Here is a 26,811-nt window from a genome sequence, read left to right on the forward strand (position 1 = left end):
GTCACCACCACCCTGCCCCCAAGTGAAATCTTGAGGGTTTGTGTACTGCAAACTCCAGCTCTTCCCAGGTCCGATGTGTGAAAAGGGAGGACGGGAGTGGGGGGCTGCTGCTGCAACTGTATAAGGCAAGGGCAAAGGCATGGAAGCTTTCCTCCCTCTGAATGTCTCCTTCCTTCCCCAACCCTCCCTCCTGTGTCTTTTGGGTTTTTTAAAGGAGCTACATCTCTTTAGAAGAAAGGAGATTCCAATCAAACATCAACTTTCTGACAGCAAGAGCTGTTTGAGAGGGGGAATGGAAGGTGGTGGCCTCTCCTTCCTTGGAGGTTTTTAAGCAGAGCTTGGATGGACATCTGTCCGGGATGCTTGAGCTGAGATTCCTGCATTGCAGGGGGTTAGACTAGATGACCCTTGGGGGTCCCTTTCAGCCCTACAATTCTTTGATTAAATTGGCTCTTCCAACAGACAGGAAACATTGCTTAGGCATCTTTCTGAACCATCCTCTCCCTCCCACAGTCATTATACTCTTTTTAATTTTTTTTTTAAAAAAAACTTTATTGAATCACTTTAAAAACAGTACAATAAAAAAAAATCCATACATTGTCTTCCCACTTTTGTTACATAAATCAAAATTTCATATATAAATAAAACCCACTTCCAAACTTTAACCCATCGCTTAACTCTTAAATTCTTTCCTTCCTTGCGTTACCATTATTCTGAAGAATCTTTTTATACATGTCTTTCTTATCCCATTTCCTTTATAAATCCCCTGTGATCCTTTAAGCTAAGCAAACCACTAATTCTGTTTTTATATTTTTCTTCCTGAAATAATCATAAACATATTCCCATTTTTTAATTAATCTTTGTTTCAAGACATTTCTTATTGCGGCAGTCATTCTATCCAAATTCATGAACTCCACCAGTTTTATCTGCCATTCTGCTACATTAGGTGCCTCTTCCTTTTTCCATTTTTGACCTATGAGCACTCTTGCTGCTGCTCAGCCATAAAGAAAAATGTTCTTCCTGTCCTCCGGAAAGTTTTCCGGTAGAAGACTTAATAGAAAATATTCTGTTTTTTTTTTTTGAAAGGTAACCCTTACCATCTTTTTCAGTTCTTCATAAACTTCTCCCCAAAATTTGTTAATTTTTTCACAACCCCACCAGCAATGTATATAATCTCCTATTTTACTATGGCATTTCCAACAATTTTTATCTCCACTCTTATATATTTTAGCGATCTTGTTTGGTGTGAGTCATTATACTCTTGAGAAGCAGCCTTTCCAAAGTTATAGGTTTTCACAGAGAAAATGCCAGGGCAAAAAGCAAGCAAGCAAGCAAAGTTATAGGAATCTCTCCATCCCCCGGAGAGGGGGCTCTGCAGGGGGTGGCAGCTACATACAAAGGCTCCCAGCTCCCAATCTCTGCATGGCATCCCCCCACCCGCCCCCATGCTGCCTGCCAGAACGAGCTCTTGCTTAATTCTGGCCAACCTCCAGACCCGCCTAACAGCACATTTTGTATAAATTTTGCATGTGGGTTGGCAGTGGCGGGGCATGCGCCTTGAGATGGCTTTGGGTGTGGGAGAGAAGAGACAGAAGTGTTTGAGTGGGTGAGAAAAAGATGGAGAGAGAGAGAGAGAGAGAGAGAGAGAGAGAGAGAGAGAGAGAGAGAGAGAGAGAGAGTATCTTAGACTCCTAGAATTGTAGAGTCAGAAGGGACCCCAGGAATCTCCAGCCAAACATCCCTGACACATGGCCATGCAACCTCTGCTTAAAAACCTCCAAGGAAGGAGAGCCCACCACCTCTCGTGGGAGACTGTTCCACTGCCGAACAACTCTTACTGTCAGAAAGGTCTCCCTATAAATCAATGAGATCAGGTCCTGCCCTCCAGAGCAGAAGAAAACAAGCTTGTCCCATCTTCCATGGGACAGCCCTTCAGATATCTCCTCTCTATTTCCTCCCAATATCCTCGTTTCCAGGCTAAACATACCCAGCTCCTTCAACCGCTCCTTATAAGGCTCGGTTTCCAGACCCTCAATCTTCTTGGCCAGTCTCCTCTGCACACCTTCCAGCTTGTCCATATCCTTCTCAAGTGGTGGAGCCCAAAACTGGACACTGGACTCTAGGTGTGGTCTGACCAAGGCAAAATAGATTGAGACTAGGACTTCCTTTGACCTGGGCACTCAACTTCTGGAGATGCAGCCTGGAGATTGCTGCTGCATCACTCACGTTCAGCTTCACTCATGTTCAGCTTGTGGTTCACCAAGACCCCTAGATCCTTTTCACATGTACTACTGGCCAGCCAGCTGGTTCTTCCTGCTGTGTGTATATGTGCAGCTCGCCTGGCCTTCTGATGGCCCTTACAGAGGCTTCCCAGCAGGAGCTTCTCCGGCAGTGGGGGAGGTGAGGTTTGCCTGCTGTTTCCTCTGGCTCATTTCCTCCCCCTTCGATCTGCTCCACAGGAGGATTGTGCCTCTCATCAGGCCCCACTCATGGCACCTGGCCAAGGTCTCCGAAGTCCGGACTGAGGCTGACACCAACATGCACTTCCCAACCGATGCCTTCAGCCTCTCCTGGCACTCAGGCTGCGACCCCAGGTGAGTGGCTGACTGGCTATTATTATTATTATTATTATTATTATTATTATTATTATTAAAGGTAAAGGGACCCCTGACCATTAGGTCCAGTCGTGACCGACTCTGGGGTTGCGCGCTCATCTCGCATTATTGGCCAAGGGAGCCGGCGTATAGCTTCCAGGTCATGTGGCCAGCATGACAAAGCCGCTTCTGGCAAACCAGAGCAGCACATGGAAACGCCGTTTACCTTCCCGCTGGAGCGGTTCCTATTTATCTACTTGCATTTTGACGTGCTTTCGAACTGCTAGGTTGGCAGGAGCTGGGACTGAGCAACGGGAGCTCACCCCATCACAGGGATTCGAACCGCCGACCTTCTGATCAGCAAGCCCTAGGCTCAGTGGTTTAACCACAGCGCCACCTGGCTCCCTATTATTATTATTATTATTATTATTATTATTATTATTATTAATTTGTAACCCACCCATCTGATTGGGTTGTCTCAGCCACACTGGGTGGCTTCCAGCATATATAAAAACATAGTAAAACATTAAATCTTAAAAAAAGCTTCCCTATACAGGGCTGTCTTCAGATGTCTCATAAAAGACATGTAATTACTCATCCCCTTGACATCGGATGGGAGGGCATTCCACAGGAATGTGGGTGCTTGGGCATCCCTCTGGTTTGGCAGCACCTCTCTCCCCATGGCAGCAGGGGGGTGGGGTGGGGGGCACCCGGGGCTCTTTCTCTCAGGGAATTATAATATTGTAGGGATGGAATGTGATGCACTGTCCTTTGTCCAAAGATCACAGGGATAAAGCTATTGGCCCCCAACTCCTAGTAGCCTCAGCCAGGATGGCTAGTGGTCAAGGGCAATGGGCCCTATGGCCACCTGTCATGGATGCTTGAGCTGAGATACTTGCTTTGCAGGGGTGAGGATTGGATGACTCGTAGAATCATAGAATCATAGAGTTGGAAGAGACCACAAGGGCCATCCAGTCCAACCCCCTGCCAAGCAGGAAACACCATCAAAGCATTCTTGACATATGGCTGTCAAGCCTCTGCTTAAAGACCTCCAAAGAAGGAGACTCCACCACACTCCTTGGGAGCAAATTCCACTGCCGAACAGCTCTTACTGTCAGGAAGTTCTTCCTCATGTTTAGGTGGAATCTTCTTTCTTGAAGTTTGAATCCATTGCTCCGTGTCCGCTTCTCTGGAGCAGCAGAAAACAATCTTTCTCCCTCCTCCATATGACATCCTTTCATATATTTGAGCATGGCTATCTTATCCCCCCTTAACCTTCTCTTCTCCATGCTAAACATACCCAGCTCCCTAAGCCGTTCCTCATAAGGCATCGTTTCCAGGCCTCTGACCATTTTTGTTGCCCTCCTCTGGACACGTTCCAGCTTGTCAGTATCCTTCTTGAACTGTGGTGCCCAGAATTGGACACAGAAACATCTGGAAAACTGATTCCAAATTATCCTCAAATAGGGTCCTTGTCTGAGAACAGAGAGGAGGAGGAGGAGGAGGAGGGTGTGAGTTTGGCTGCTCCTTACTAGTTGCGATACCCTGCTGCCACCTCCACACCCACCCACTGCTTGCTCATGGGTTGGGCTCTGGAGTTGCTCCTGTGGCACAACCATCCTTGCTTGGGTGTGGGACATGGCAGTGGCTTTGTGCTGAAGCTCTCCTGCCTGGCATTCCCCCCCCCCCATCAATGCCTCAGATGCTTTTTTTGGTTTGAGCTCATCTCCCTACAGGAAGGGAGGTGCCTTGGGAGCTGCCCTGGCTGCCAGCAGGGAGGAGGTAATGAGTTGCAGGCCTCTTGCCTGAGTAAAGGGGGCAGGACCGCCAACGCCCTCCAGGCTGGAGTGGGGAGGGGTGCACAAGCTGCCAAAAGGCTGGGTTTTGCCGTTTCTGAATTTTCTGATGCGCTGTCAGGGCCTGCCCAAGACATTTTGGCAAAAAAACACACACCCATGCTCAGGCATGGTGTTGAGGACTCCTAGACTGCTGGTGTTGGGGGACTTAGAATCATAGAATCATAGAGTTGGAAGAGACCACAAGGGCCATCCAGTCCAACCCCCTGCCAAGCAGGAAACACCATCAAAGCATTCTTGACATATGCCTGTCAAACCTCTGCTTAAGGACCTCCAAAGAAGGAGACTCCACCACACTCCTTGGTAGCAAATTCCACTGCCGAACAGCTCTTACTGTCAGGAAGTTCTTCCTCATGTTGAGGTGGAATCTTCAACATCTGTACCAAAGCAGTTGGCTCTGCGGTCACTTGGGACTTCATGGCTGCTATGACGACCATGGGGCTGCCCCAACATGTCATTGGCAGGAAGAAGGTGATCTGAAATTGGGGGACGTTGACATCCATCCCATGTCATAGATCACTTCCTGTTGAAGTCTAGGCTTTCAGCACCTTTCCCCCTCTGCAGAGGTGGTAGACGGATGAGGGTGGTCTGCCCTCGGAAGCTGATGGATCTAATAGGTTTCCAGACAGCTCTGGTGAGAGAGTAGGTCTAAACCACTGAGCCTCTGGGGCTTGCCATCAGAAGGCTGGCGGTTTGAATCCGCAGTTCGAAAGCACACCAGTGCAAGTAGATAAATAGGTACCCCTGCGGCGGGAAGGCAAACACCGTTTTCGTGTGCTCCGGTTTCCGTTGGTCCCGTTGTGCCAGAAGCAGTTTAGTCATGCTTGCCACATGAGCCAGAAAGCTGTCTGTGGACAAACGCCAGCTCCTTCGGCCTGAAAAGCGAGATGAGCGCCACGCCCCGTAGTCGCCTTTGACTGGACTTAACCGTCCAGGGGTCCTTTACCTTCTTTACCTTTTAGACAGCTCTGGGGGACTTTCTGGCTGATATGACTGATGTTCTGGCTGACTTGTGGAACATCTGGGTGACTTGGCCCATTGACACAATCACCCCTGAAACCCTCTCAGTTTGTTTCCTCCCTGGGTGACAGCTGGAACGTGATTGGAGGAAAACTCTAGTAGACTGCAATCGAACACTGGTGAGGGCTCATCACAAAGCCTACCTACTAGCACTGAAGGCATACTCTGCTGCCTCCATTGCATCCTCATTATGGTGCCTGGCAAGGCTTTTCTGGGTCTTACAGTCTGATGGATCTAACAGTAGCTCACTGTGATTGGGTTGCAAAGCATCGGATAAAACCGTTTACATCTGCCAGGATCTTGACGCCACTGTTAACAGCAGATGGATCTCAAGGGGCGTCCAGAGCACAGTCTCGTCCTGTTGTGTTGGATGAGTTTCCGTTAGTAAGGCTCCAAGACCTGGACAAGGTGCTGGGATTGGTCAGGGCACTCACTCGCGCTCTGGACCCTTTCCCCTCCTGGCTGATAGAAACTAGCAGGGGAGGGACAGCTGGCTGGGCCAGGGAGGTGGTTAATAACCGAGAGGAGGTGGTCCCTGCCCGCTTCAAGGAGGCAGTGGTGAAACCACTCAGGCAAGAAATCCTCCCTGGATTTGAAAATGCTAACTACTGGCTACTTAGAATCATAGAATCATAGAGTTGGAAGAGACCACAAGGGCCATCCAGTCCAACCCCCTGCCAAGCAGGAAACACCATCAAAGCATTCTTGACATATGGCTGCCAAGCCTCTGCTTAAAGACCTCCAAAGAAGGAGACTCCACCACACTCCTTGGTAGCAAATCCCACTGCCGAACAGCTCTTACTGTCAGGAAGTTCTTCCTAATGTTGAGGTGGAATCTTCTTTCTTGAAGTTTGAATCCATTGCTCCGTGTCCGCTTCTCTGGAGCAGCAGAAAACATCCTTTCTCCCTCCTCCATATGACATCCTTTCATATATTTGAACATGGCTATCATATCACCCCTTAACCTTCTCTTCTCCAGGCTAAACATACCCAGCTCCCTAAGCCGTTCCTCATAAGGCATCGTTTCCAGGCCTTTGACCATTTTGGTTACCCTCCTCTGGACATATTCCAATTTGTCAGTATCCTTTGTCAGACTTTCCAGTCTCCCCTTCTTGGGCAAAGTTCTTGGGAGGAAACCAATTTTCTCGATTCGTTTCAATGGAGGGTTTTGGTTGTGGTTTTTTGTTATGTATTTTGTGTTTCCATTTTGTTGTGAGCCACCCTGTGATCTTCAAGTGAATAAATGTAATAATTAAATAAATGAGCAGTATGCAAATATTCTTAGAAATGAATAAGAAAGGGACTTGGCAACAGGTACTTTTGCCTAGAACCTCCTAATGAGGGATTCCCCCAGGGTGGATTTGATTTAAATCAAACTGATTTAAATCACGATTTAAATCACTAGTCAGTAAGGCTTGATTTAAATCATAGTTTTCTACATAAAGACTAATCCTTGCTGGTATAACTTTAATATGCTGGTAGATTAAGATTTTTAGAATAACAACTTTTCATATTAGTTTTTTTTATCCCCAGTTTAATAGGTTAATCATTCATACTGTATTTGGACAACTTTACTGTTGTACTTAGGAAGGAGAAAAATAATCATTACCTTAATAATAATTTAAATAGATTTATTCAACTGAAACAATAACATTACAGCATATGTTATTTGCTTAAACAAACATCCATGTTTGTTAAGTAATTTGGCTGAACAAGAACAATATATATATATATTAAGAAACTTAGACTGTCAGCCCAGCCTACACATGAGAAACTTAAATACTGTCCACTCCAAACAATCAGAAAAATATTGTTTCTATTCTATTCACTGAACTTCTTGAAACTTAGCACTGAAGGGGTTGATTCTGTATTCATAGGTTTGTAGAACAATAGGATTAAGGTCTTTTTCTCAACTCTGTTCATGTTATAACATTTTTGCTGTGAAGAAGAGGCATGTGATCTTTGTTGAGTCAAATTCAGTTTTGAGAACTGCAAAAGTAAACCAAGCATCTGTGATAATATCTTGCAGGCAGAGAAACTGCCCAATAATCTTACAAAAACCTCTAGAAGAGCATGACATTGTGAATGGATTAATGGAATTCATTTACCCCCAAAATTAAACATATACAACCTTATTCTACATAATTAAAAAACTAATCTTTATTTCATGATGGAATAACCTTTGGGTGGTAATATATTTTACTCAAAAAGCATTTTATTTTTTAAAAAATCCGATTTAAATAAAAAAAATCCGATTTAAATAAAAAAAATCCGATTTCTTTTTATTTTTTTTTTAAAAAATCATTGATTTTTATCCACCCTGGATTCCCCCCTCTCCCTGCAGTGACCTTCCCTTGCCCTGGAACCCCCTCGCTCGCCACTGCAGCACAGACAAGATTAGCTCCCTCGGGAGCATGGAAAGCCTGGACCAGGGTGGGCAGACCTACTACGAGGGCAGCCTCTCTCCCATTGACCAGACCATGTACCACAACAAGCGGGACTCTGCCTACAGCTCCTTCTCGGCCAGCTCCAACGCCTCCGACTCCGCCCTGCGGTCTGAGGACGGCGGTGTCCCTGAAGGCCTCTCACCGGACCCCCGCTACCTGCAGACCAGTGGTGAAGCTGTGGCAGTGGTGGGCCTACATGCCTTGCCCAGCCGGCCTGCCCCCAGTGCCAGGACAGCCCCCTGCCCTCAGGACAGTCACTTCCCCAGCTCTCCCAGAGCTGTTGTGTCCGCCCCTCCCCAGCCACCAGTGAGGCAGGACAGCCTGCGAGCCTGTAACCCACCCCCAACCAACACAGACGGCCATAGGAAGGACTCCCCCCACCTCAAGGCCCGCTGGACCTCGGACACGCTCCTTTCTGTACGAGGCAGGGACCCCGAGTTGGGCAAGGAGTCGCCCACAGAGCATTACTACCTGCTGAGTTCTCATGCCGACCAGCCCACCCCCATGGAGAAGGAAGCCCAGAGGGCCAGCTCCCTTCCGGGTGAGGAGAGCAGTGGGGAGCACCCCTTGGGCAGCCAGGACCCCTTCATGACCAAGCCAGGCAGCCCCGAGGGTGCCTGCCCGCCCCACTGGAAGGCCTGCTGGGCTGGAGCACTGAGCCATCGTCACAGTGCCCCAGAGCACCTACTGGCGGCCCAGCTGCAGGCTCTGAACGTCTCCTGCCCCCAAGAGGGCTCCCACTGGACTGTGTCTCCGCTGCACATGGAGCAAAGGAGCACCCCAGGGGCCCAGCAGAGTCAGGACTCCCCCAGAAAGGCGCAACGCCCCCAGGCCCATTCCACAAGCAGCCGCTGCCACATGAGGCCAGAACGACCCAGGAGTGTCGAACTGGCATCCTCCCCGCTTCTGCAGCCCACTGGAGACGCCAGCACAGGCCTGAAGGAGGCGCCCAGCATGGAGGTATCAGCAGAGGCGGGGCAGGAGGGGGAAGGAAGCACCGTGGGCACCAGGAAGGGGGGCTCGTCTCAGCACCGCTCGGCCCATATGCGCCGGCGCAGCGACCGCTTTGCTACCAACTTGCGGAACGAGATCCAGTGGCGCAAAGCGCAGCTGCAAAAGGCGAAGGGCTCTGCTCTGCTGTTGGAGGAGGGGGAGTCAAGCCAGGAGGCGGGGGAGCCCCCCGGCAGCCCCCCTGCCCCTCCTTCCCTACCCCACTCTCCTCCGCCTCCCTTGCCCAAGGGCCAGCCTCCTGGCTTGACTCAGCCTAGAGTGCTGCTTCCCAGGCGCTGGGGCTCTGAGCTGAGTGTCCTTGCAGCGGACGGTGGTCTTCCCAGCCGCAGCAAGTGGAAGGTCCCTCTGCCAGAGCAGGAGAAGTCCCAGGGAGCTCCTCCACCTGGAGGAAGTCGAGGGGGCCGCTGGCGGTGGTCACCGGAGCACAAGCTGCAGCTCCACCGTCAGAGCCAGCAGGTGGTTGATTCTGGGAGCCCCTTGCCGCCCCCTGAGGACTCTGGCCTCCTGCCTTTCGCCGACCGGAGGAAGTTCTTCGAGGAGACCAGCAGACCACTTTCCTCTGGGGGCTTCGGCTGCCAGAACAACAGGCCCGTGGGTGTACCCCTCCCCAGGATGGTGGGCCAGGACTCCTTCCAGCCAGCCAGCTCTGAGCACAGGGACCAGCGCCGCCACTCTGTGGACCAGCCCTACAGGCTCCTGCAGCCCCCGCCACCCCACACCTACCAGGACTTCCTTCCAGAGGGGCCTGCCTTTTGCAAGCCATTGGCCCAGTGCGGGGGAGACTGTGATCACTGGCGCCCCATTCCCTGCCCACGTGCAGCCCGGGAAACCTGTTGCTATGGGGATCGGTGCTCCGCATCTCATCACAGGAACATGCCGGCAGCACCTGGCCACTGGGCCCACCACTGCCACTCGCACGCCTGGAATCGCTGCAGCGACTGCTGCTGCTGCCCAGCACAGCACAAGTTCTCGGAGGAGGGGAGACCGTGGCATGCGAGGAAGACCTTTCTAGCGGTAAGAGGGTGTGGGTGTGGGTGTGGTCTGTTGCAGGACTGGGAGAGAATGTGGCGAAGGTCCTGCTCATCCGACTAGCCAGCCTCCCAAAAAGGCTCACTGTGCAAGGAACAAGTCATAGAATCATAGAATGATTTGGAAGGGACTCGTGAGCGTAATCTAGTCCAACCCTTGGGAAGGCAGGAATCTCCACTCAGGCATCCATAGCAGATGGCCTTCCAGGGGCGTACCCAGGATCAAAATTAGGGAGGGGCAAGGGGCGGGGGCAAGGGGCGGGAGGGGAGGGGCCACAGTGGGAATGTGGGCGGGGCTACATTGCCTGCGCCGCCCAGCTCTTCCGAGGAGGCGGCCCCAGGCTCCTGCTCCCGGCGCAAAGCTCCAGAGGCGTGCGGGGAACGCGAGCCTGTAGCTGCCTCCTCCGCTTACGCTCCCCGCTGCTTAGCGCTCCTCCGCTTACGCTCCCCGCTGCTTAGCGCTCCTCCGCTTACGCTCCCCGCTGCTTAGCGCTCCTCCGCTTACGCTCCCCGCTGCTTAGCGCTCCTCCGCTTACGCTCCCCGCACGCCTCTGGAGCTTCGCGCCGGGAGCGGGAGCCTGGGGCTGCCACGCCTGCGCCCCTCAGCCTTTTGCTTCTGGGGGGGGCAATTGCCCCCTCCTGCCCCCCCTGCCTACGCCCATGTGGCCTTCCAATCTCTCCTAAGAGATCGCCCAAGGGAATCTGTTCCACTGTCAAAGGGCTCTTACTGGCAGAAAGTTTTTCCTGAAGTTTAGTTGGAATCTCCTTTCTTGTAACTTAAAGCCATAAGTTTGGGCCCTATCCTCGAGCAGGAGAGGTTTGGATACCTCCTCTTTTCCAGCCTAACATCCCCAGTTCCTTCAAGGGCTCCTCATAAGGCTTGGTTTCCAGACCCTTGACCATCTTGGCTGCCTTCCTCTGCACACGCTCCAGCTAGTCAATAACCTTAAATTGTGGCACCCAGAACTGGACACAGGTCTCTAGGTGGTTTCCCTCCAAGGCAGAATAAAGTGGTGCTTTTACCCTACACTTCTATGATTCTATCTGTATGCTTTAGTTGAGCTTCCTGCATTTGCAGGGGATTGGATTAGATGACCCTTCCAACGCTATGATTATATTATATGGACCCTGTACATGTGAAAAGGATATTAGGGTCTTAGAAGACCACAAACTTCATGTGAGTCAACAGAGTGGTGTAGCAGCAGCAGCAGCAGCAGCAGCAGCAGCAGCAAAATAAAAATAAAAGCTAATGCTAGTCTAGAGTCGTTTTGGTCTGTGACCGTTTAATAAAATTTGATTTGATTTGATTTGATGCTAGTCTAGGCTGCATCAACAGAAGTCTCATGTCAAGGTGAAGGGCAGTCATAGGACTACTATCGTGGTCAGCCATTCCAAGGAGAGTCTTCATCATTGCCTGGTGGATTCCAGGACCCCCCCCCCGCAAGGGCTGGCTCAAGACATTTTGGCACCTGAGGCAGACCCGAGAATTAGGCCTACCTCTGTTTCAGGGAAGAAGAGAGGGAAGATTGACATCGGGGGGGGGGGAAGTGTGGGGAGAGAAAGTTTGGCTTTGGGATCTGCTGCTCCTGAGGATATTGCAGCCGGAGGCAGTTGCCTTCATGGGTGGGTTGGCCCTTCCCGCCTCCACCCTCAGCCTCTGTTCCTTTTTCCCCCAGGACTTTTCCATGGGTGAGTGGGAGCCTCCTGCACCCAGCAGGAAGACGATGAGCCCATCAATGAGGTAGGCAGGTGGTGCCTGGAGTTGGCAAGGAATGCTTGATGTTGGTGCCCGCAGGTGGGTGGGGTGGGGTAGCAGGAAAAACGGCAATGTGGGACAGCAGTTCCTTTTTTTCCAAATAATTTTTATTGAAGATTTTCAATTTAAACATTATTCACATCATCATAACATAATCTATTAACCTCAGAAACAATAAAGAAAAAGAGCACAAGAAAAAAGGAAAAAAAGAAAAAGACAAAAAGAGCAAAAAAGGGGGGGAAAAAGAAAAGAAAAAAATTCTTTAAATCTTATCCAATATTCACTGACATAACTTCGGCTTCCCCGTCCCTCCCTCCCCGAGTTCATTTTACACCCCACTTCAGCAATTTTCTCATATCAAGTACAATTCATAATATTAATTATCACTTAACCAATTATTTTAATCTTGCATAAAATTTTATCCAAAAAATATTCAATCAAATCTCTAAACTAAACCCCTTAGCCTGTAATTTCCCTAAAAAATATTCCCGAATTTTTACTTACTAAAATCACTATTTAATTTATTAAAACATTTTTTAAACTCCCCCCTCCTTCCCCTGATTGGCGATTTCCTGCAAACTTTGGCCAGCTCCTTTTAACAATCTGTTTCCAAACCATTTTAGACATCCTGTATTAAAATTCATTTTGTTTTTTCACCCCACTCCATCCCTTGCCCACTCCATACCCCCTCCCTCTTTCCACTTTTCCTTCTGTTGTACAACTCTCTTTCTCCGCCTCTCTTTCCCAACTTTCTTCTCGTGGGACAGCAGTTCCTGATCCACTGGACACCCCCAGGTGTCTGTGAGGTGCTCCTGCCGGGGGGGGGGGCTCCTTGCAAGATGCCAGGCCCTTCTCTGTCATCGGCACCCACCCCAAGCTGCATGAGGCTCTCAGGCTGGCATTGCTCTTGTTGGCTGGAGCATTAGGAGAGCCATTCCTTCCCACCTCTGCTGAGCCCTGTGTGTTTGCTGCTGGGGCTGGACCCAGTCCAACTTGCTCTGGGGAAGAGGCGCCACTTCCTCATGGCACCCTTGGCATTCACCACAACCAAGATCAATGAGGGCCTTTCTTTGAAGGCCCAGCACCACCCACCAGTAACCTTGGCAGGAATGGGAATGGGAACTGAGCGTCGAAACCACCACAGCCAGGAATGTCGCACATGAACAAGCTGGGGCAGGGTGTAGAGCAACCTTCCTTCTGGCGGAAAGGGTTTGCCCCACGGCTGTAGCAACCCAGGAAGGTGGGAGAGAGCAACTCACCCTTGCTGGCCTTTTGGAAGCCCACCCCCTGTCAGAAGCTTCTTCCCGAGATGCTGAGGCAGAACTTGTGTTAACACAAGGGATGGGGTGTGTGTATGTGGGGGGTTGTCTTTCCTAGTGCCATTCTGTGGTTCGCCTCAGGTGTCATAGAATCATAGAATCATAGAATCCTAGAGTTGGAAGAGACCCCAAGGGCCATCCAGTCCAACGCCCCTGCCAAGCAGGAAACACCATCAAAGCATTCTTGACATATGCCTGTCAAGCCTCTGCTTAAAGACCTCCAAAGAAGGAGACTCCACCACACTCCGTCAGAATGCCTTGGGCTGGTCCTGTCTGCAGGGGCTGCTGCCACTCACTTCCCGATTTTCCGGGGAGAGTCCTGGAATGATGGAAGCCATCCCAGTTTCTGATTTGATCTTGGAATGTCCTTCTTTTCTTTCTTCCTCCCCTCCACGCCTCAGAGAACAATTAAAAGTGGTGTCTGTGTGTACAGGCAAAAACAGAGTCCTGTTTATCCTGAAAATAAAATTCCAGCACCAAATGAAGGAAATGCTGAAGCTGGCATACGAAGCCCTTCCTGTAGTTTTAAGGAAAATATCAACAATCCATTTGCTTCAGCAGCAGCCATTTCTTAAGAAAGGCATCATGCGTTTATTCCTTTTTGTAAACTAGTGTATTTCAGCCCGTTCAATAACGGGCGCTAGAATCCTGGGGTTCGGAGAAGCGCTTGCACAGCGCTTCTCCGAACCCTGGGACCTGTCCTTGCTGTCGGCGGCAGGGAGACAGGAATGGAGGAGGAGAAAGCGCTGCTTTCTCCTCCTTCCTTCCTCTCCTCCAGCCGCCGACAGGAAGGACGGGGGACACAAATGCCTACCTCGCCGCTGCTGCTTCGCGGCCTCCCGCCGCTCCTCTCACGGGCCAGGGAGAGTTGTGAGGAGGAGGCCTCCGCCGGCCTCCACCCTCGCTTCCCTGACGTGCCCTGCAGTGAGGCGGTGTCCGGCCGGGAGCGGCAGTTGGAGGAGGCAGAGGGGGGGGAGTCTCTGGGGCACATGCGCAGTAACCCAGGGACACACGGGAAAACTGGACGCAGAGACACTTGCATATTATTATATAGGATAGAGCCTGCTCAGAAGTATGTCCCACCCTATTCAGTGTAGGTTCAGCGGAGAGGTTGTAATTTGGCTCAAGGTGAAAGGTGCAGACGTGTATATGACTTCTGTGGGAGATCAAACACAGGACAAGCTTCCTGGTGGGGAACGGGATGTCCCTAGTTCTGCCAGAGAAATGTTGCCGCAGGTTGCTCTTCTTTCACTCTCCTTGCAGTGAACTCGCACAACACAAGGTGGGCTTTGCCAGGCTCAGCCCCTTCTGGACCTGCTCGGAGGCCTCCGAGGCAGAATCGCACCCTCCCTGCCTCACCTGGGACAGCAAGAGGCCTGGGCGAGCAGCAGAGAACCCGGACCACAAAGAGGACCCTGCCAGCCCTCACAGACACCCCCTGCGCGAAAGGGCCTACTCAGAGAGCCACCTCTGTGCAGAGCAGGCTGGTGCTTCCGGGAGGGAGAGGCAAGAAGCACCCCTGGCCAAGCTGGAGGAGGAGACCCGGCTGGACTCTCCCCGGGCCGCCAAGCAAAAGGGCCCGCCCCCTCCACGGCCCCCACCACCAAACTGGGAGAAATACCGCCCCCGCCGTGCCTCCCACAGCCACCTGCTTCCCCCCAAGGCTGGCCCCCACCCCCACCTGGAAGAAGCCCGCACCTACAGCCAGAGCAGCAGTGAGGTGGCACGGCAGAGGTCTCAGAGCCTGCCTCTGGAGCAGCTGTGGGGGGAGGCCAGCCAGCAGCTCAGCCCCAGGCCTCAGGAAGTCCCCCACTCCCCCTATCATTACGACAGTTCGCCACGCCGGACCCCAGAGTGGGCAGTGCCAGATGGGAGCAGCCAGAGTGGGTCATCCAGGCAAGTAGTGCATTGCTTCCTGCCTCTTGTGGCTCACAGGTTGCAGGCGTGGGATGGGGGGGTGGTCTGTACAGAGGGGCAGGGAAGTAGGGAAGGTGGCTTCAGGAGAGACTAGCTGGGCAGGAGAGAGCAGGATCAGTGGTGGAGGTTTCTACGCAGAGGTTGGATGGCCATCTGGTCTTGGATGCTTTAGCTGAGATTCCTGCCTTGCAGGGGGTTGGACTAGATGACCCTTGACAGTCAGTCTGTGCCCCATTTTAAGCTTAGCCTGAACCCATCCAGCGTGTACCAAGAGGCTTTACAGTGAGTGGACTTGTTGGGATGGGGGCAGAAAGCAGCAGGAGGGTCAGAATGTGGTGCAGAAGAGGAAGAATCTCATGGCAAATCATGGGCGTAGGCAGGGGGGCAGGAGGGGGCAATTGCCCCCCCTAGAAGCAAAAGGCTAAGGGGCACAGCGTGGCAGCCCCAGGCTCCCGCTCCCGGCGCGAAGCTCCAGAGGCGCGCAGGGAGCGTAACCGGAGGAGCGCTAAGCGGGAGCGGGGAGCGTAAGTGGAGGAGGCAGCCACACGCTCGCGTTCCCTGCGCGCCTCTGGAGCTTCACGCTGGGAACGGGAGCTTGGGGCCGCCTCCTCGGAAGACCTGGGAGGCGCGGAGGAGGCAGCCATGGGCTCGCGTTCCCTGCATGCCTCTGGAGCTCCGCTCCCGGTGCGTGGGGCTGCCTCCTCAGAAGAGCTGGGCGGGCGCAGGCCACGTAGCCCCGCCCACATTCCCACTGTGGCCCCTCCCCTCCCCTCCCGCCCCTTGCCCTCGCCCCTTGCCCCCCCTAATTTTGATCCTGGGTACGCCCCTGTGGCAAGTAACTTCATGTAGGCTAGTAGTGTGGATGGGGACCCTGGTGGCAGGACTGGCCCAACTATGAGGTGGACGGAGACATCCGCCTCAGGTGGCAGCTGGAGAAGCAAGGTAATGTGGTGTGTGTCAGCTGCTGGTGAGATCTTGTGAAGTTTCGCTACTGCTGCCCCTTCTCACATCTCTGAAGCTGCTGTGGGTGACGCTCGACCTGACCACTGCTGGAGAAATGGCATGCGTGAGATCTCGCCAGAAGTCGCTTCCTCTCCTCACTTCTCCCCACCAAAGAAGCAAGAAGAGGCACCAGCTGTGTCTGTGTTCAGGTGACATCTTGTGGACCTCTCCCAAGATTTCGCCTGAACCCAGAAGCTGTGAGCAGGGGAGGGTGATCCCAGATGTTGCCGGGCTCCAACTCTTATCATCTTATCAAGAGGTCCAATTCCACACAATATAGGGTTAGGTGAAGGAATTGGCAGGTGGATGGCTGGTGGTTAAGGGCAATGATTTTAAAAAGAACAAAAAAACTATTGTAGTATAAGGTTAATGGTAAGGAATGGAATGTGAATTAGAAATAATCAGGGAAATAATGCAGCAATAAGTGGAACCTTATGAACGGAGTGCAGGAAAGCAATTTTCAGAAAATTAGTATTAAATTTGTTTTCATGTGGCTGATTTGGTAAAAATTTGGAAAATCTACAAAAATTACTTAGGGACACATCTCTTTTGGCGTTCCCTCCCCTTAAAGATGAAACAGGTGCCATACCTGAGGTCTTCCCAGCACCGGGACTTTCCTATTCCAAAAAGCCACCGCACTGGAATTACTTTTAAGGTGTTTTCTTGCTTGCTGTCCTGTGCTCCTTCAGCAGCCTCAGCTTTTGTAGCTGGAGTCAGTCCGGGGGCCCTCCCTCCCAGGCCAGGTAGGAAAAGGTAGAAAAACCACTGAGCTTGAAGCCATTTCACCTGTCTTTAACCGGGTGTCTGGTTGGTTTTGTGCTTAAAGGCCTGCATGTTCCCTGGAGGAGGCAGCAACGCCCCCATGGCAAAAGGGGAAGGACGGATCGGCCAGCAGGACCCCCGAGTCGGTGTCAGCCAGCCCCTCCAGCCTTGGTGAGTTCTGCTTCCCCTCTGCAGGTGTCTGTGCCTCTTTTTTTCCATCTCCGCCGTATCAAGCAGTTGGTCCCTTACCTCTCTCGCCCTGATCTGGCCACAGTGATCCATGCGACGATCACCTCCAGGCTTGACTATTGTAACTCGCTCTACGCAGGGTTGCCCTTAAAGCTGACCCAGAAACTCCAGCGGGTGCAGAATGCCGCGGCGAGGCTCCTTACAGGGTCCCGGCCGCGGGATCACATTCATCCAGTGCTTTACCAGCTGCACTGGCTCCCAGTGGAGTACAGGATCAGGTTTAAGGTGCTGGTTTTGACCTTTAAAGCCCTATGCGACTTGGGACCCTCGTACCTACGGGACCGCCTTTCCTGGTACGCCCCGCGGAGGACCTTAAGGTCCACAAACAACAATATTCTGGAGATCCCGAGCCATAAGGTGGCTAGATTGGCCTCTACTAGGGCCAGGGCCTTTTCAGTATTGGCCCCAACTTGGTGGAACGCTCTCTCACAGGAGACCAGGGCCCTGCGGGATTTGTCATCTTTCCTCAGGGCCAGCAAGACAGAGCTGTTCCGCCTGGCCTTTGGGTTAGACTCAGCCTGACCCCTGTGTTTTTCCTCCCTCATGGCTTGGATTTATGGAATACTTGAAATGAGGCTGCACTTTAAATTTTAACATTGTATTTTAATCTGTATTTTAATTAATTGTTTTTATGTTTTATTGAGCCCGGTTTTTGACTGGGGAGGGCGGGGTATAAATAAAAAATTATTATTATTATTATTATTATTATTATTATTATTATTATTATCATTATTATCTCTCCAGCAATGCTGCCGCCTGAAATGGTTTTTTTCCTCTCTCTCTCTCTCTCTCTCTCTCTCTCTCTCTCTCTCTCTCTCTCTCTCTCTCTCTCTCTCTCTCTCTCCCTCTCTCTCCCTCCCTCCCTCCCTCCCTCCCTCCCTCCCTCTCCCTCTCCCTCTCCCTCTCTCCCTCTCTCTCCCTCTCTCTCCCTCTCTCTCCCTCCCTCCCTCCCTCTCCCTCTCCCTCTCCCTCTCTCTCTCTCTCTCCCTCCCTCCCTCTCCCTCTCTCCCCCCTTCACAGCCTCCAAGGAGCTAGAGGGGGTTGAAGGAGATGCCTGCCACCCAGGTATGGTGGGTCCGGTGCCCCCCTTTCGCCTGAACTCAGAGGAGCTGATGAGGGATGTGGCAGGCAGGGACCGCTCCCTAGCCGGAGTGCTCAGCCCCACCTTGGGTCTGGTGACCGCAGCGGAAGTGATGGGGGACTTCTTCTCCCCCGGTGAGGGTGCTTTGTGGCAGGGGCACGACTGGCCCCCTCAGGCTGGTGCTGTGGGACTCTCGGCGAGGTAGGCATACCAACTGCAATGGCATCCCCCAAAACTGTTGTTATGTAGGGCAGCAAGATCTGGGGGCCAGGGGGCTATGTGGGCCCTTGGCACAGAGCATCCTTCTCCTGCCAGGAGCCCACCTGGGCCCACCACCAGCCTCATCCAGCATAGAGTCATAGAATGGTACAGTTGGAAGGGACCATGAGGGTCATCTAGTCCAATGAGGAATCTTTTGCCCAACGTGGGGCTCGAACCCACGACCCTGAGATTAAGAGTCTCATGCTCTACCATCTGAGCAGTGGGCAGGAGCGGGTAAGGGGAACTGAAGTCCATTAACATCTGGAGGACCACCAGGTGGGGGAAGGATGGCTCTGAGCCTTGAGGAAGGAACAGGGCGTGGGGTAAGGGACCCCTGACCATTAGGTCCAGTCGTGACCGACTCTGGGGTTGCGGCCCTCATCTCGCATTTTGGCCGAGGGAGCAAGTGTACAGCTTCCAGGTCATGTGGCCAGCATGACAAAGCCGCTTCTGGCGAACCAGAGCAGCGCACGGAAGTTTACCTTCCTGCTGGAGCGGTCCCTATTTATCTACTTGCATTTTGACGTGCTTTCGAACTGCTAGGTGGGCAGGAGCTGGGACCGAGCAACGGGAGCTCACCCCGTCGCGAGGATTCGAACCGCCGACCTTCTGATCGGCAAGCCCTAGGCTCAGTGGTTTAACCCACAGTGCCACCATGTCCCTGGGCGTGAGAAAAAGGGAGCTGCTTCACTTAGTGGGGATCTGAAAGTGGGCATGGGGTACCCACATTCAGAGCCCCACTGAGTGATGCAGCTCCCACCTCACAGGGCTGCTGTGAGGATCAGTTGTGGGAGGGGTAGAAAGTAGTGCAAACCACAATCAAAGAGTAGGATATGAATGTATAGGAACAAACTCAGCAACTAGGAACAGCCTCAGCCTCTGTGGGGGTGTGAGCCGGGGGTCTCCCTGGGGTTTCCCTCCTGCTGATGTACCTCCTGGGACCCCTCATGGCTGTCTGTGACTTCCCTTATTCCCCACCCCCACCACTGTTGCTGTTTTATTGTAAATATATTGAGAATTCATAGAATAATAGGATTTGTAGAGCTGGAAGGGGCTTACAGTGATACATGATATGTATGATATAATGCATGATATAACAAGAGCTGAAGGGCAGCGTATTTTTATACTGCTGGCAGCCATTAGCAGCATGACTTCTTTATATTTAAGATGGTGCCGATTCGTTACCATGACTTTGCTTGTCTGCCATTCACACGCAACGCTCAAAGTTCTTCTCCTGAAAGATGTTCAGTTTTGCAGGTCTTGATGCCCCCCCCACTTCAACACGGCATCTCCTGCCCTTCCAGTATTTTTCATGTGTAGCGTCTTGCCACCAGTTTTATGTATACATTGATGCATAATCTTATTTGTATGCCACCTCTCCATAGTCCAAACCATGCTCAAGGCGGCTCACGTTAAAAAAACACATAACTGCAACATAACATAGGTAGTCATAAGCAATAAATCAGGGCTCAGCAACCTAAGGCCCATGGGCCGGTAGCAGCCCACAAGGGTTTTCTAACTGGTCCATGGCGACCACTGCTGCCCCCCCTGCTGCCCACTCTTACCAGTGCAGTGCGGCATGGGGACGGACTTCTGGGTTGATGGTGCCCATGCACATGCGTACGGGTGCTCCTCTGACCTGGATGTGGGCCGGAAATAGCATGTGTGCACACGTGCGGGGCGGAGAAGTGCCTGTGCGCATGCATACATGCTATTTCTGGCGCACTTCCGGGTCGGAGGAGGCCCAGAAATAGCGTGTGCTCACACACATGGGCACTCCTCCGACCCAGAAAAGCGTGCATGCAGACACGTTCTGGTCCATCCTCTGACGGACAGAGCGTTGACGTGCCCATCCTTCGATAAGGTTGCTGACCTCTGCAATAAATGAAACACCAAAAAATGGTTGTGTATTGTATAATGGTTGAACATTGTTCACATATATCATAACAAGCTCTAAAATAAAAACACAGGAAATTAGTATCAACCACAGCAACAACACACCCCAACAAAACGCCCAAATGTTACCCCAGCCCAGGAGTCTTTTGGGCAGCCTCAGCTTTTGTAGCTGGAGTCAGTCCAGACACAGCTTTTGTAGCTGGAGTCAGTCCAGACACCGCCTTTCCAGGCCAAGTGGGAAAGACCTGCAAGGCAGGAGCAGGTTTTCCAAGACTCACAGCCAAGATGGTCATGTGAAGGCAGACAGTGTTGCCTTGGCCTCCTCTCCATTTTGGAGCCATCCCTCCCACAATGCTCTTTGTTGGTGTAGGCAAACCAGCCAGCCCGTCTCCCCAACCTGTGTGGGATCTGCCAGCCCCAACTCCTCCGGCTCTGCCTACTATAACCTGTCGGCTGGCAAGGCTGAGCTACTGAACAAGATGAAGGAGTTGCCTGAGGGAGCTGGAGCCAGTTCGGAGGAGGAAGAGGTGGACCACGACCTGGCCAGGAAGAAGGTGAGCCGGTGGCAGGTGGGCTTTTCCGCTTCAATTTCCAGGCCCTGCACAGCTGCTTGGGGATTAGTGGGCAGAATGGTCTAGGCACTTTGAGTCCAACTTAGCCCCAGCAAGTGGCTCCTGTATTTTTTTGGGTGGGGTGGTGGCTAGAAAAGTCGAGTTGGGAATTTGGACCATTTCTGTTCATCACTAGGACAGTATGTGCTTGCTGCAAAACCAGGGGCGTACCCAGGATCAAAATTAGGGGGGGCAAGGGGCGGGGGCAAGGGGCGGGAGGGGAGGGGAGGGGCCACAGTGGGAATGTGGGCGGGGCTACGTGGCCTGTGCCCGCCCAGCTCTTCTGAGGAGGCAGCCCCACGCGCCGGGAGCGGAGCTCCAGAGGCATGCGGGGAACGCAAGCCCATGGCTGCCTCCTCCGCGCCTCCCAGGTCTTCCGAGGAGGCGGCCCCAAGCTCCTGTTCCCGGCGTGAAGCTCCAGAGGCGCGCGGGGAACGCGAGCGTGTGGCTGCCTCCTCCACTTACGCTCCCCGCTCCTGCTTAGCGCTCCTCCGCTTACGCTCCCCGCGCGCCTCTGGAGCTTCGCGCCAGGAGCGGGAGCCTGGGGCTGCCACGCTGCTCCCCTTAGCCTTTTGCTTCTAGGGGGGGCAATTGCCCCCTCCTGCCCCCCTTCCTATGCCCATGTGCAAAACAATTGCAGTTCTGCACAAACAGCCCAAGCCCTGCGCTGCCCAAAGCTGAACCCTGCAAATGGATGGAATTCACTGGTATAATCTGCTTGTACCAGTTGCTACCAGCCAGAGCAGTATGCCTCTGAGGTGACACCCAGTTGCTGGAAATCACAGGTGGGGAGAGTGCTACTGCTAGGCTCCTGATCGTCTTTTGGGCTTCCCCCCTTTATTGGGTACTGGTTGGCCGGGATGCTGGGCTACATGGGGCCCCTTTGGCCCGATTCTGCCGCAGCCAGGCTCTTCCCATAGCCGCCTGGCAATTGCCCCCGCCTAACTGCCCCCTCACCCCGACTGCAATCTCTCCCGCCTCCAGGTGCAGCTGATTGAGAGCATCAGTCGGAAGCTGGGGGTGCTGCAGGAGGCTCAGCGGGGCTTGCATGATGACATGAATGCCAATATGGTGCTGGGCAGAGAGGTGGAGAGCCACGTCAAGGGGGTCTGCAAGCCGCATGAATACGAGAAGTTCCGCCTCTTCATCGGTGACCTGGAGAAGGTGGTCAACCTCCTCTTGTCCCTCTCTGGGCGGCTGGCAAGGGTGGAGAATGCCCTCAGCAGCCTGGACCTGGATGCCACTGCGGAAGAGGAGAAGGTACGGGGCAGGTGGCAACCTCTGGAAATGCAGCTCTGAAAGGCCCCTCTCTCCTGTTTGGGAGCTCCAGCCTTATTCAACATCTTTATCAACGACTTGGATGATGGGCTTGAGGGCATCCTGAGCAAGTTTGCAGACGACACCAAATTGGGAGGGGTGGCTAATACCCCAGAGGACAGGATCACACTTCAAAATGACCTTAACAGATTAGACAACTGGGCCAAAGAAAACAAGATGAATTTGAACAGGGAGAAATGTAAAGTACTACACTTGGGCAGAAAAATGAAAGGCACAAATTCAGGATGGGAGACACCTGGCTTGAGAGCAGTACATGTGAAAAGGATCTAGGAGTCTTGGTAGACCACAAACTTGACATGAGTCAACAGTGTGATGCAGCAGCTAAAAAAGCCAATGCAATTCTGGGCTGCATCAATAGGAGTATAGCGTCTAGATCAAGGGAAGTAATAGTACCACTGTATTCTGCTCTGGTCAGACCTCACCTGGAGTACTGTGTCCAGTTCTAGGCAACACAGTTCAAGAAGGATACTGACAAGCTGGAACGTGTCCAGAAGAGGGCAACCAGAATGGTCAAAGGCCTGGAAACGATGCCTTATGAGGAACGGCTTAGGGAGGGAGCTGGGTATGTTTAGCCTGGAGAAGAGAAGGTTAAGGGTCACCCTATGATAGCCATGTTCAAATATATAAAAGGATGCCATATAGAGGAGGGAGAAAGGTTGTTTTCTGCTGCTCCAGAGAAGCGGACACGGAGCAATGGATTCAAACTACAAGAAAGAAGATTCCAACTAAACATTAGAAAGAACTTCCTGACAGTAAGAGCTGTTCGGCAGTGGAATTTGCTGCCAAGGAGTGTGGTGGAGTCTCCTTCTTTGGAGGTCTTTAAGCAGAGGCTTGACAACCATCTGTCAGGAATGCTTTAATGGTGTTTCCTACTTGGCAGGGGGTTGGACTGGATGGTCCTTGTGGTCTCTTCCAACTCTATGATTCTATGATCCTTGTCCCCAGACCAAGATGTTTGCTGCCGTCATCCCCACCTCTTTTTTGCCTTAGACAGACCACATCTGGAGTCCAATTCTGGGCACCAGAGTTTAAAAAGGATATTGACAAGCTGGAACATGTGCAGAGAGTGGCAGCCAAGATGATCAAGGGTCTAGAAACCAAGCCTGATGAGGAACAGCAGAGGAAGTTGGGAGTGTTGCGCATGGATAAGATGAGATTGAGAGATGTGAGAGGAGATATCCTGTCCCATGGAAGATGGAGCAAGCTTGTTTTATCCTCCTCTGGAGGGCAGGACCCAATCCCATTGTAGGCAAGTAGATTCTGTCTAAACATTAGGAAGACCTTTCTGATTGTATGAGATATTAAAAACCTCCAAGGAAGGAAAGAAAGGAAAGGGAGTCTGTTCCACTGTTGAACAGCTCTTACTGTCAGAAAGTTCTTTCAGATGTTTAGTCAGAATCTCCTTTCTTGTAACTTCTGGAAGCCAATGTTTTGGGTCCTCCCCTCTAGAGCAGGAGAAAACAACCTCACTCCAGCCTCCACGTGACAACCCTTTAGATATATGAAAAGTGCTATCATATCTCCTCTCAGTTTTCCAGGCTAAACATACCGAACTCCCTCAGCTGTTCCTTATAAGGCTCAGTTTCCAGACCCTGGATCATGTTGGTTGCCTTCCTCAGCACCCATAGAATCATAGAATCATGATCCTTTTCATAGAAAATCATAGAATCATAGAATCATGATCCTCCTCCTAGATCCTTTTCACATGTACTGCTCTCAAGCCAGGTGTCACCCATCTTGTATTTGTGCCTTTCATTTCTTTTGCCCAAGTGTAGTACTTTACATTTCTCCTTGTTAAAATTCATCTTGTTTGCTTTGGCCCAGTTGTCTAATCTGTTAAGGTCATTTTGAAGTGTGATCCTGTCCTCTGGGGTATTAGCCACCCCTCCCAATTTGGTGTCGTCTGCAAACTTGCTCAGGATGCCCTCAAGCCCAGAATTAGACACAGTATTCCAGGTATGGTCTGGGCAAGGCAGGATAGAGTGGGACTATGACTTCCTTGGATCTGGACACTAGACTTCTGTTGATGCAGCCTAGAAGAGCGTTAGCTTTTTTGCTGCTGTTGCACTACGCTGTTGTTGAGGGTGGGCATGTGCGCCTGGGTGTCCTGTGCCTGCTTCCTGGTCTTCCTGCTCTGGGTTTTGACAGCTCCCTCTCTTCTCCCTCCCCCAAATCAAGCTGGCCCTCCTGGAGAAGAAGCGGCAGCTGATGGGACAGCTGGAGGATGCCAAGGAGCTGCAGGAGCACGTCTCCCGCCGGGAGCGCTTGGTCTTCGCCAGTGTCTCACGCTGCCTGCCGGCGGAGCAGCTGCAGGACTACCATCACTTTGTGCGCATGAAGTCGGCACTTGCCATTCAGCAGCGGCAGCTGGAGGACAAGATCAAACTGGGCGAGGAGCAGCTGCGCTGCCTGCGGGAGAGCCTGCGCAGGGGACCCAGGGAGTACTAACCAAAGCCACCTGGGCTTTCCTGCATCGCAGGGGCCTGGGCTAGAGGACCCTCAGGGTCCTCTCCAACTGTACCAGTTGCTATTCAACTGGTGCCTTCCTTCGGAGACTGCTTTCTGCTCACAGTGCCTTCTTGCTCTCAGGACAGTTATTGTTGCCAAAGATTGCCAGGCCAGATCACTGCATCCCCACAACCTCCTCTTCCATGGCTGGGGTTGGGGGCTCAACCAAAGTGTGCTTTGCTAGGAAGACATTGACACCCGCTGCTCGGGAAGGCGAGGGAGGGGTTCCTGGAGCTCCACTGAGATGAGGACTCCCAGGGAGGCAGCCATCTTCTCCCCTCTGGAGCCACCAACCACCCAGCCAAGGAAACTCCCCTAAACAGCAGCATAATCCTCTGGCACCCACTGCTTATTCCAAGGCCTGGCTTCACCTTGCACGCCTTTCCTGCCTCCTGCCGCACAATTAATTTATTCCTATCTTAGCTTTCCTTCACTGAGATAATTGAGGGGGGTGGGGGTGGGGTTACTGGGATGGGCCAACACAAACGTCAGCCACATCCCTTGAGGGCGACATGTCCTGCACCTCTCACTGGTATGCTGAGCTTAGGATGTGTTTTGGAGTCTGTGCTCCTTCCCCTGCCCCCTGGAAGTGGCTTCTCTGCAAGGGTGGGGTTTTTTTGTGGGAGGGAGGATTCAAGCACAGAAACAGCCCCCCCTACATGCTTCCCAGTTCCTTTTGTTCCATTTGCTTCCTTCCTCTCATTCCCCTCCCAGCACCTCGATCCAAAGTTTCTCTTGCCAAGTTCAAGGGCAGGAAAAAAACCCCTCGTCTTTCCCCATATCGAGATCTCTTGCTGGGGAGTTGCCATTTTGAGTTGTTTTGAGCTCTGCTCATTTCCTGCACAATCTTGTTGGGGAAATGCCGAGGACCTGTTTGCAGATCCTCCTCCCTCCCTCCCTCCCTCCCTCCCTCTCTGTGTGTGTGTCCCTCATGGCCTGGGGAGCTGCAGCAAGCCCTTTGCACACTGCAGATTGCCTGCTGATTCCTTGATCTGATGCTGAGCCCCCCCAGCTCTACCCAGAGGCAATCAGAGGAACCAGTGAAGGCGGTGAAGGTCCTGTGTGAGTGCCTGGAGGCGGTTCAAGGATGGATGGCGGCTAACAGATTGATGTTGAATCCTGACAAGACAGAAGTACTGTTTGTGGGGGACAGGAGGCGGGCAGGTGTGGAGGACTCCCTGGTCCTGAATGGGGTAACTGTGCCCCTGAAGGACCAGGTGCGCAGCCTGGGAGTCATTCTGGACTCACAGCTGTCCATCGATGCACAGGTCAATTTTGTGTCCAGGGCAGCTGTCTACCAGCTATCTCACTAGACTGGTGCATGCTCTAGTTATCTCCCACTTGGACTACTGCCATGCGCTCAACGTGGGGCTACCTTTGAAGGTGATCCGGAAACTACAACTAATCCAGAATGCGGCAGCCAGACTGGTGACTGGGAGTAGCCACCGGAGCCATATAACCCCGGTCCTATAGAATCTTCATTGGCTCCCAGTATGTTTCCAAGCACAATTCAAAGTGTTGGATCCAAAGCAAGGGAATCTTTAAACCCCTAAACGGCCTCGGCCCTGTATACCTGAAGGAGTGTCTCTGCCTCGGACACCCGGGTCCCTCTCCTGAACGTTACAGGGGACCAGGCCTTCTCGGTAGTGGCACCCTCCCTGTGGAACACCCTCCCATCAGATGTCAAGGAGATAAAGAACTACATAACTTTTAGAAAACATCTGAAGACAGCCCTGTATTTTGATGTTTGATATTTTACTGTCTTTTTAATATTTTGTTGGGAGCTGCCCAGAGTGGCTGTGGAAACCTAGTCAGATGAGCAGCATATAAATAATGAAATTATTGCATTATTATTGAAAAGGGCTTCCCCCAATACAGCCAGCCTCGGCCCCCACTACCACCGTGTGCTGATGGGGCCCCCTGTTCCCTGCCTGCGTAAAAGGCAGAGCCGGCCCACCCATGAGGCAAGGTGAGGTGACCACCTCAGGCAGCAGGATCCACAGGAGCAGCAGGTGCCAATGTTGATCTTCCTCCCCACCCCACCCCCCTTGTTTCTAATGTAGATATCTTAGCTTCCTGATAGCTATGTGTTGCTTTGAATGTATACTTTATATTTGACTTTCTTCTGTAATGTTTTCTTCTGGATCGTTTTATT

At 52.2% G+C, this 26,811-nt stretch overlaps 1 protein-coding gene across 3 annotated transcripts in view; it reads left to right on the forward strand.

Annotated features, from left to right (window-relative positions):
* The window catches only part of SHROOM4 (shroom family member 4), a 53,264-nt gene extending 26,654 nt beyond the window's left edge, over positions 1–26,610 (forward strand). For all 3 annotated transcript variants that reach the window (XM_060270516.1, XM_060270518.1, XM_060270517.1), the window contains 9 exons: positions 2,460–2,594; positions 7,815–9,942; positions 11,633–11,697; positions 14,295–14,927; positions 16,777–16,883; positions 17,982–18,243; positions 20,570–20,753; positions 21,795–22,070; positions 24,327–26,610. In XM_060270516.1, the coding sequence (XP_060126499.1) occupies positions 2,460–2,594; positions 7,815–9,942; positions 11,633–11,697; positions 14,295–14,927; positions 16,777–16,883; positions 17,982–18,243; positions 20,570–20,753; positions 21,795–22,070; positions 24,327–24,596 (4,060 nt within the window). In that variant the 3' untranslated portion in view covers positions 24,597–26,610. The remainder of the gene's footprint in view (positions 1–2,459; positions 2,595–7,814; positions 9,943–11,632; positions 11,698–14,294; positions 14,928–16,776; positions 16,884–17,981; positions 18,244–20,569; positions 20,754–21,794; positions 22,071–24,326) is intronic.
* Positions 26,611–26,811: the final 201 nt, after the last annotated feature.

This window comes from Zootoca vivipara, chromosome Z, assembly GCF_963506605.1.
Source record: "Zootoca vivipara chromosome Z, rZooViv1.1, whole genome shotgun sequence".
NCBI classification, from domain to species: Eukaryota; Metazoa; Chordata; class Lepidosauria; order Squamata; family Lacertidae; genus Zootoca; species Zootoca vivipara.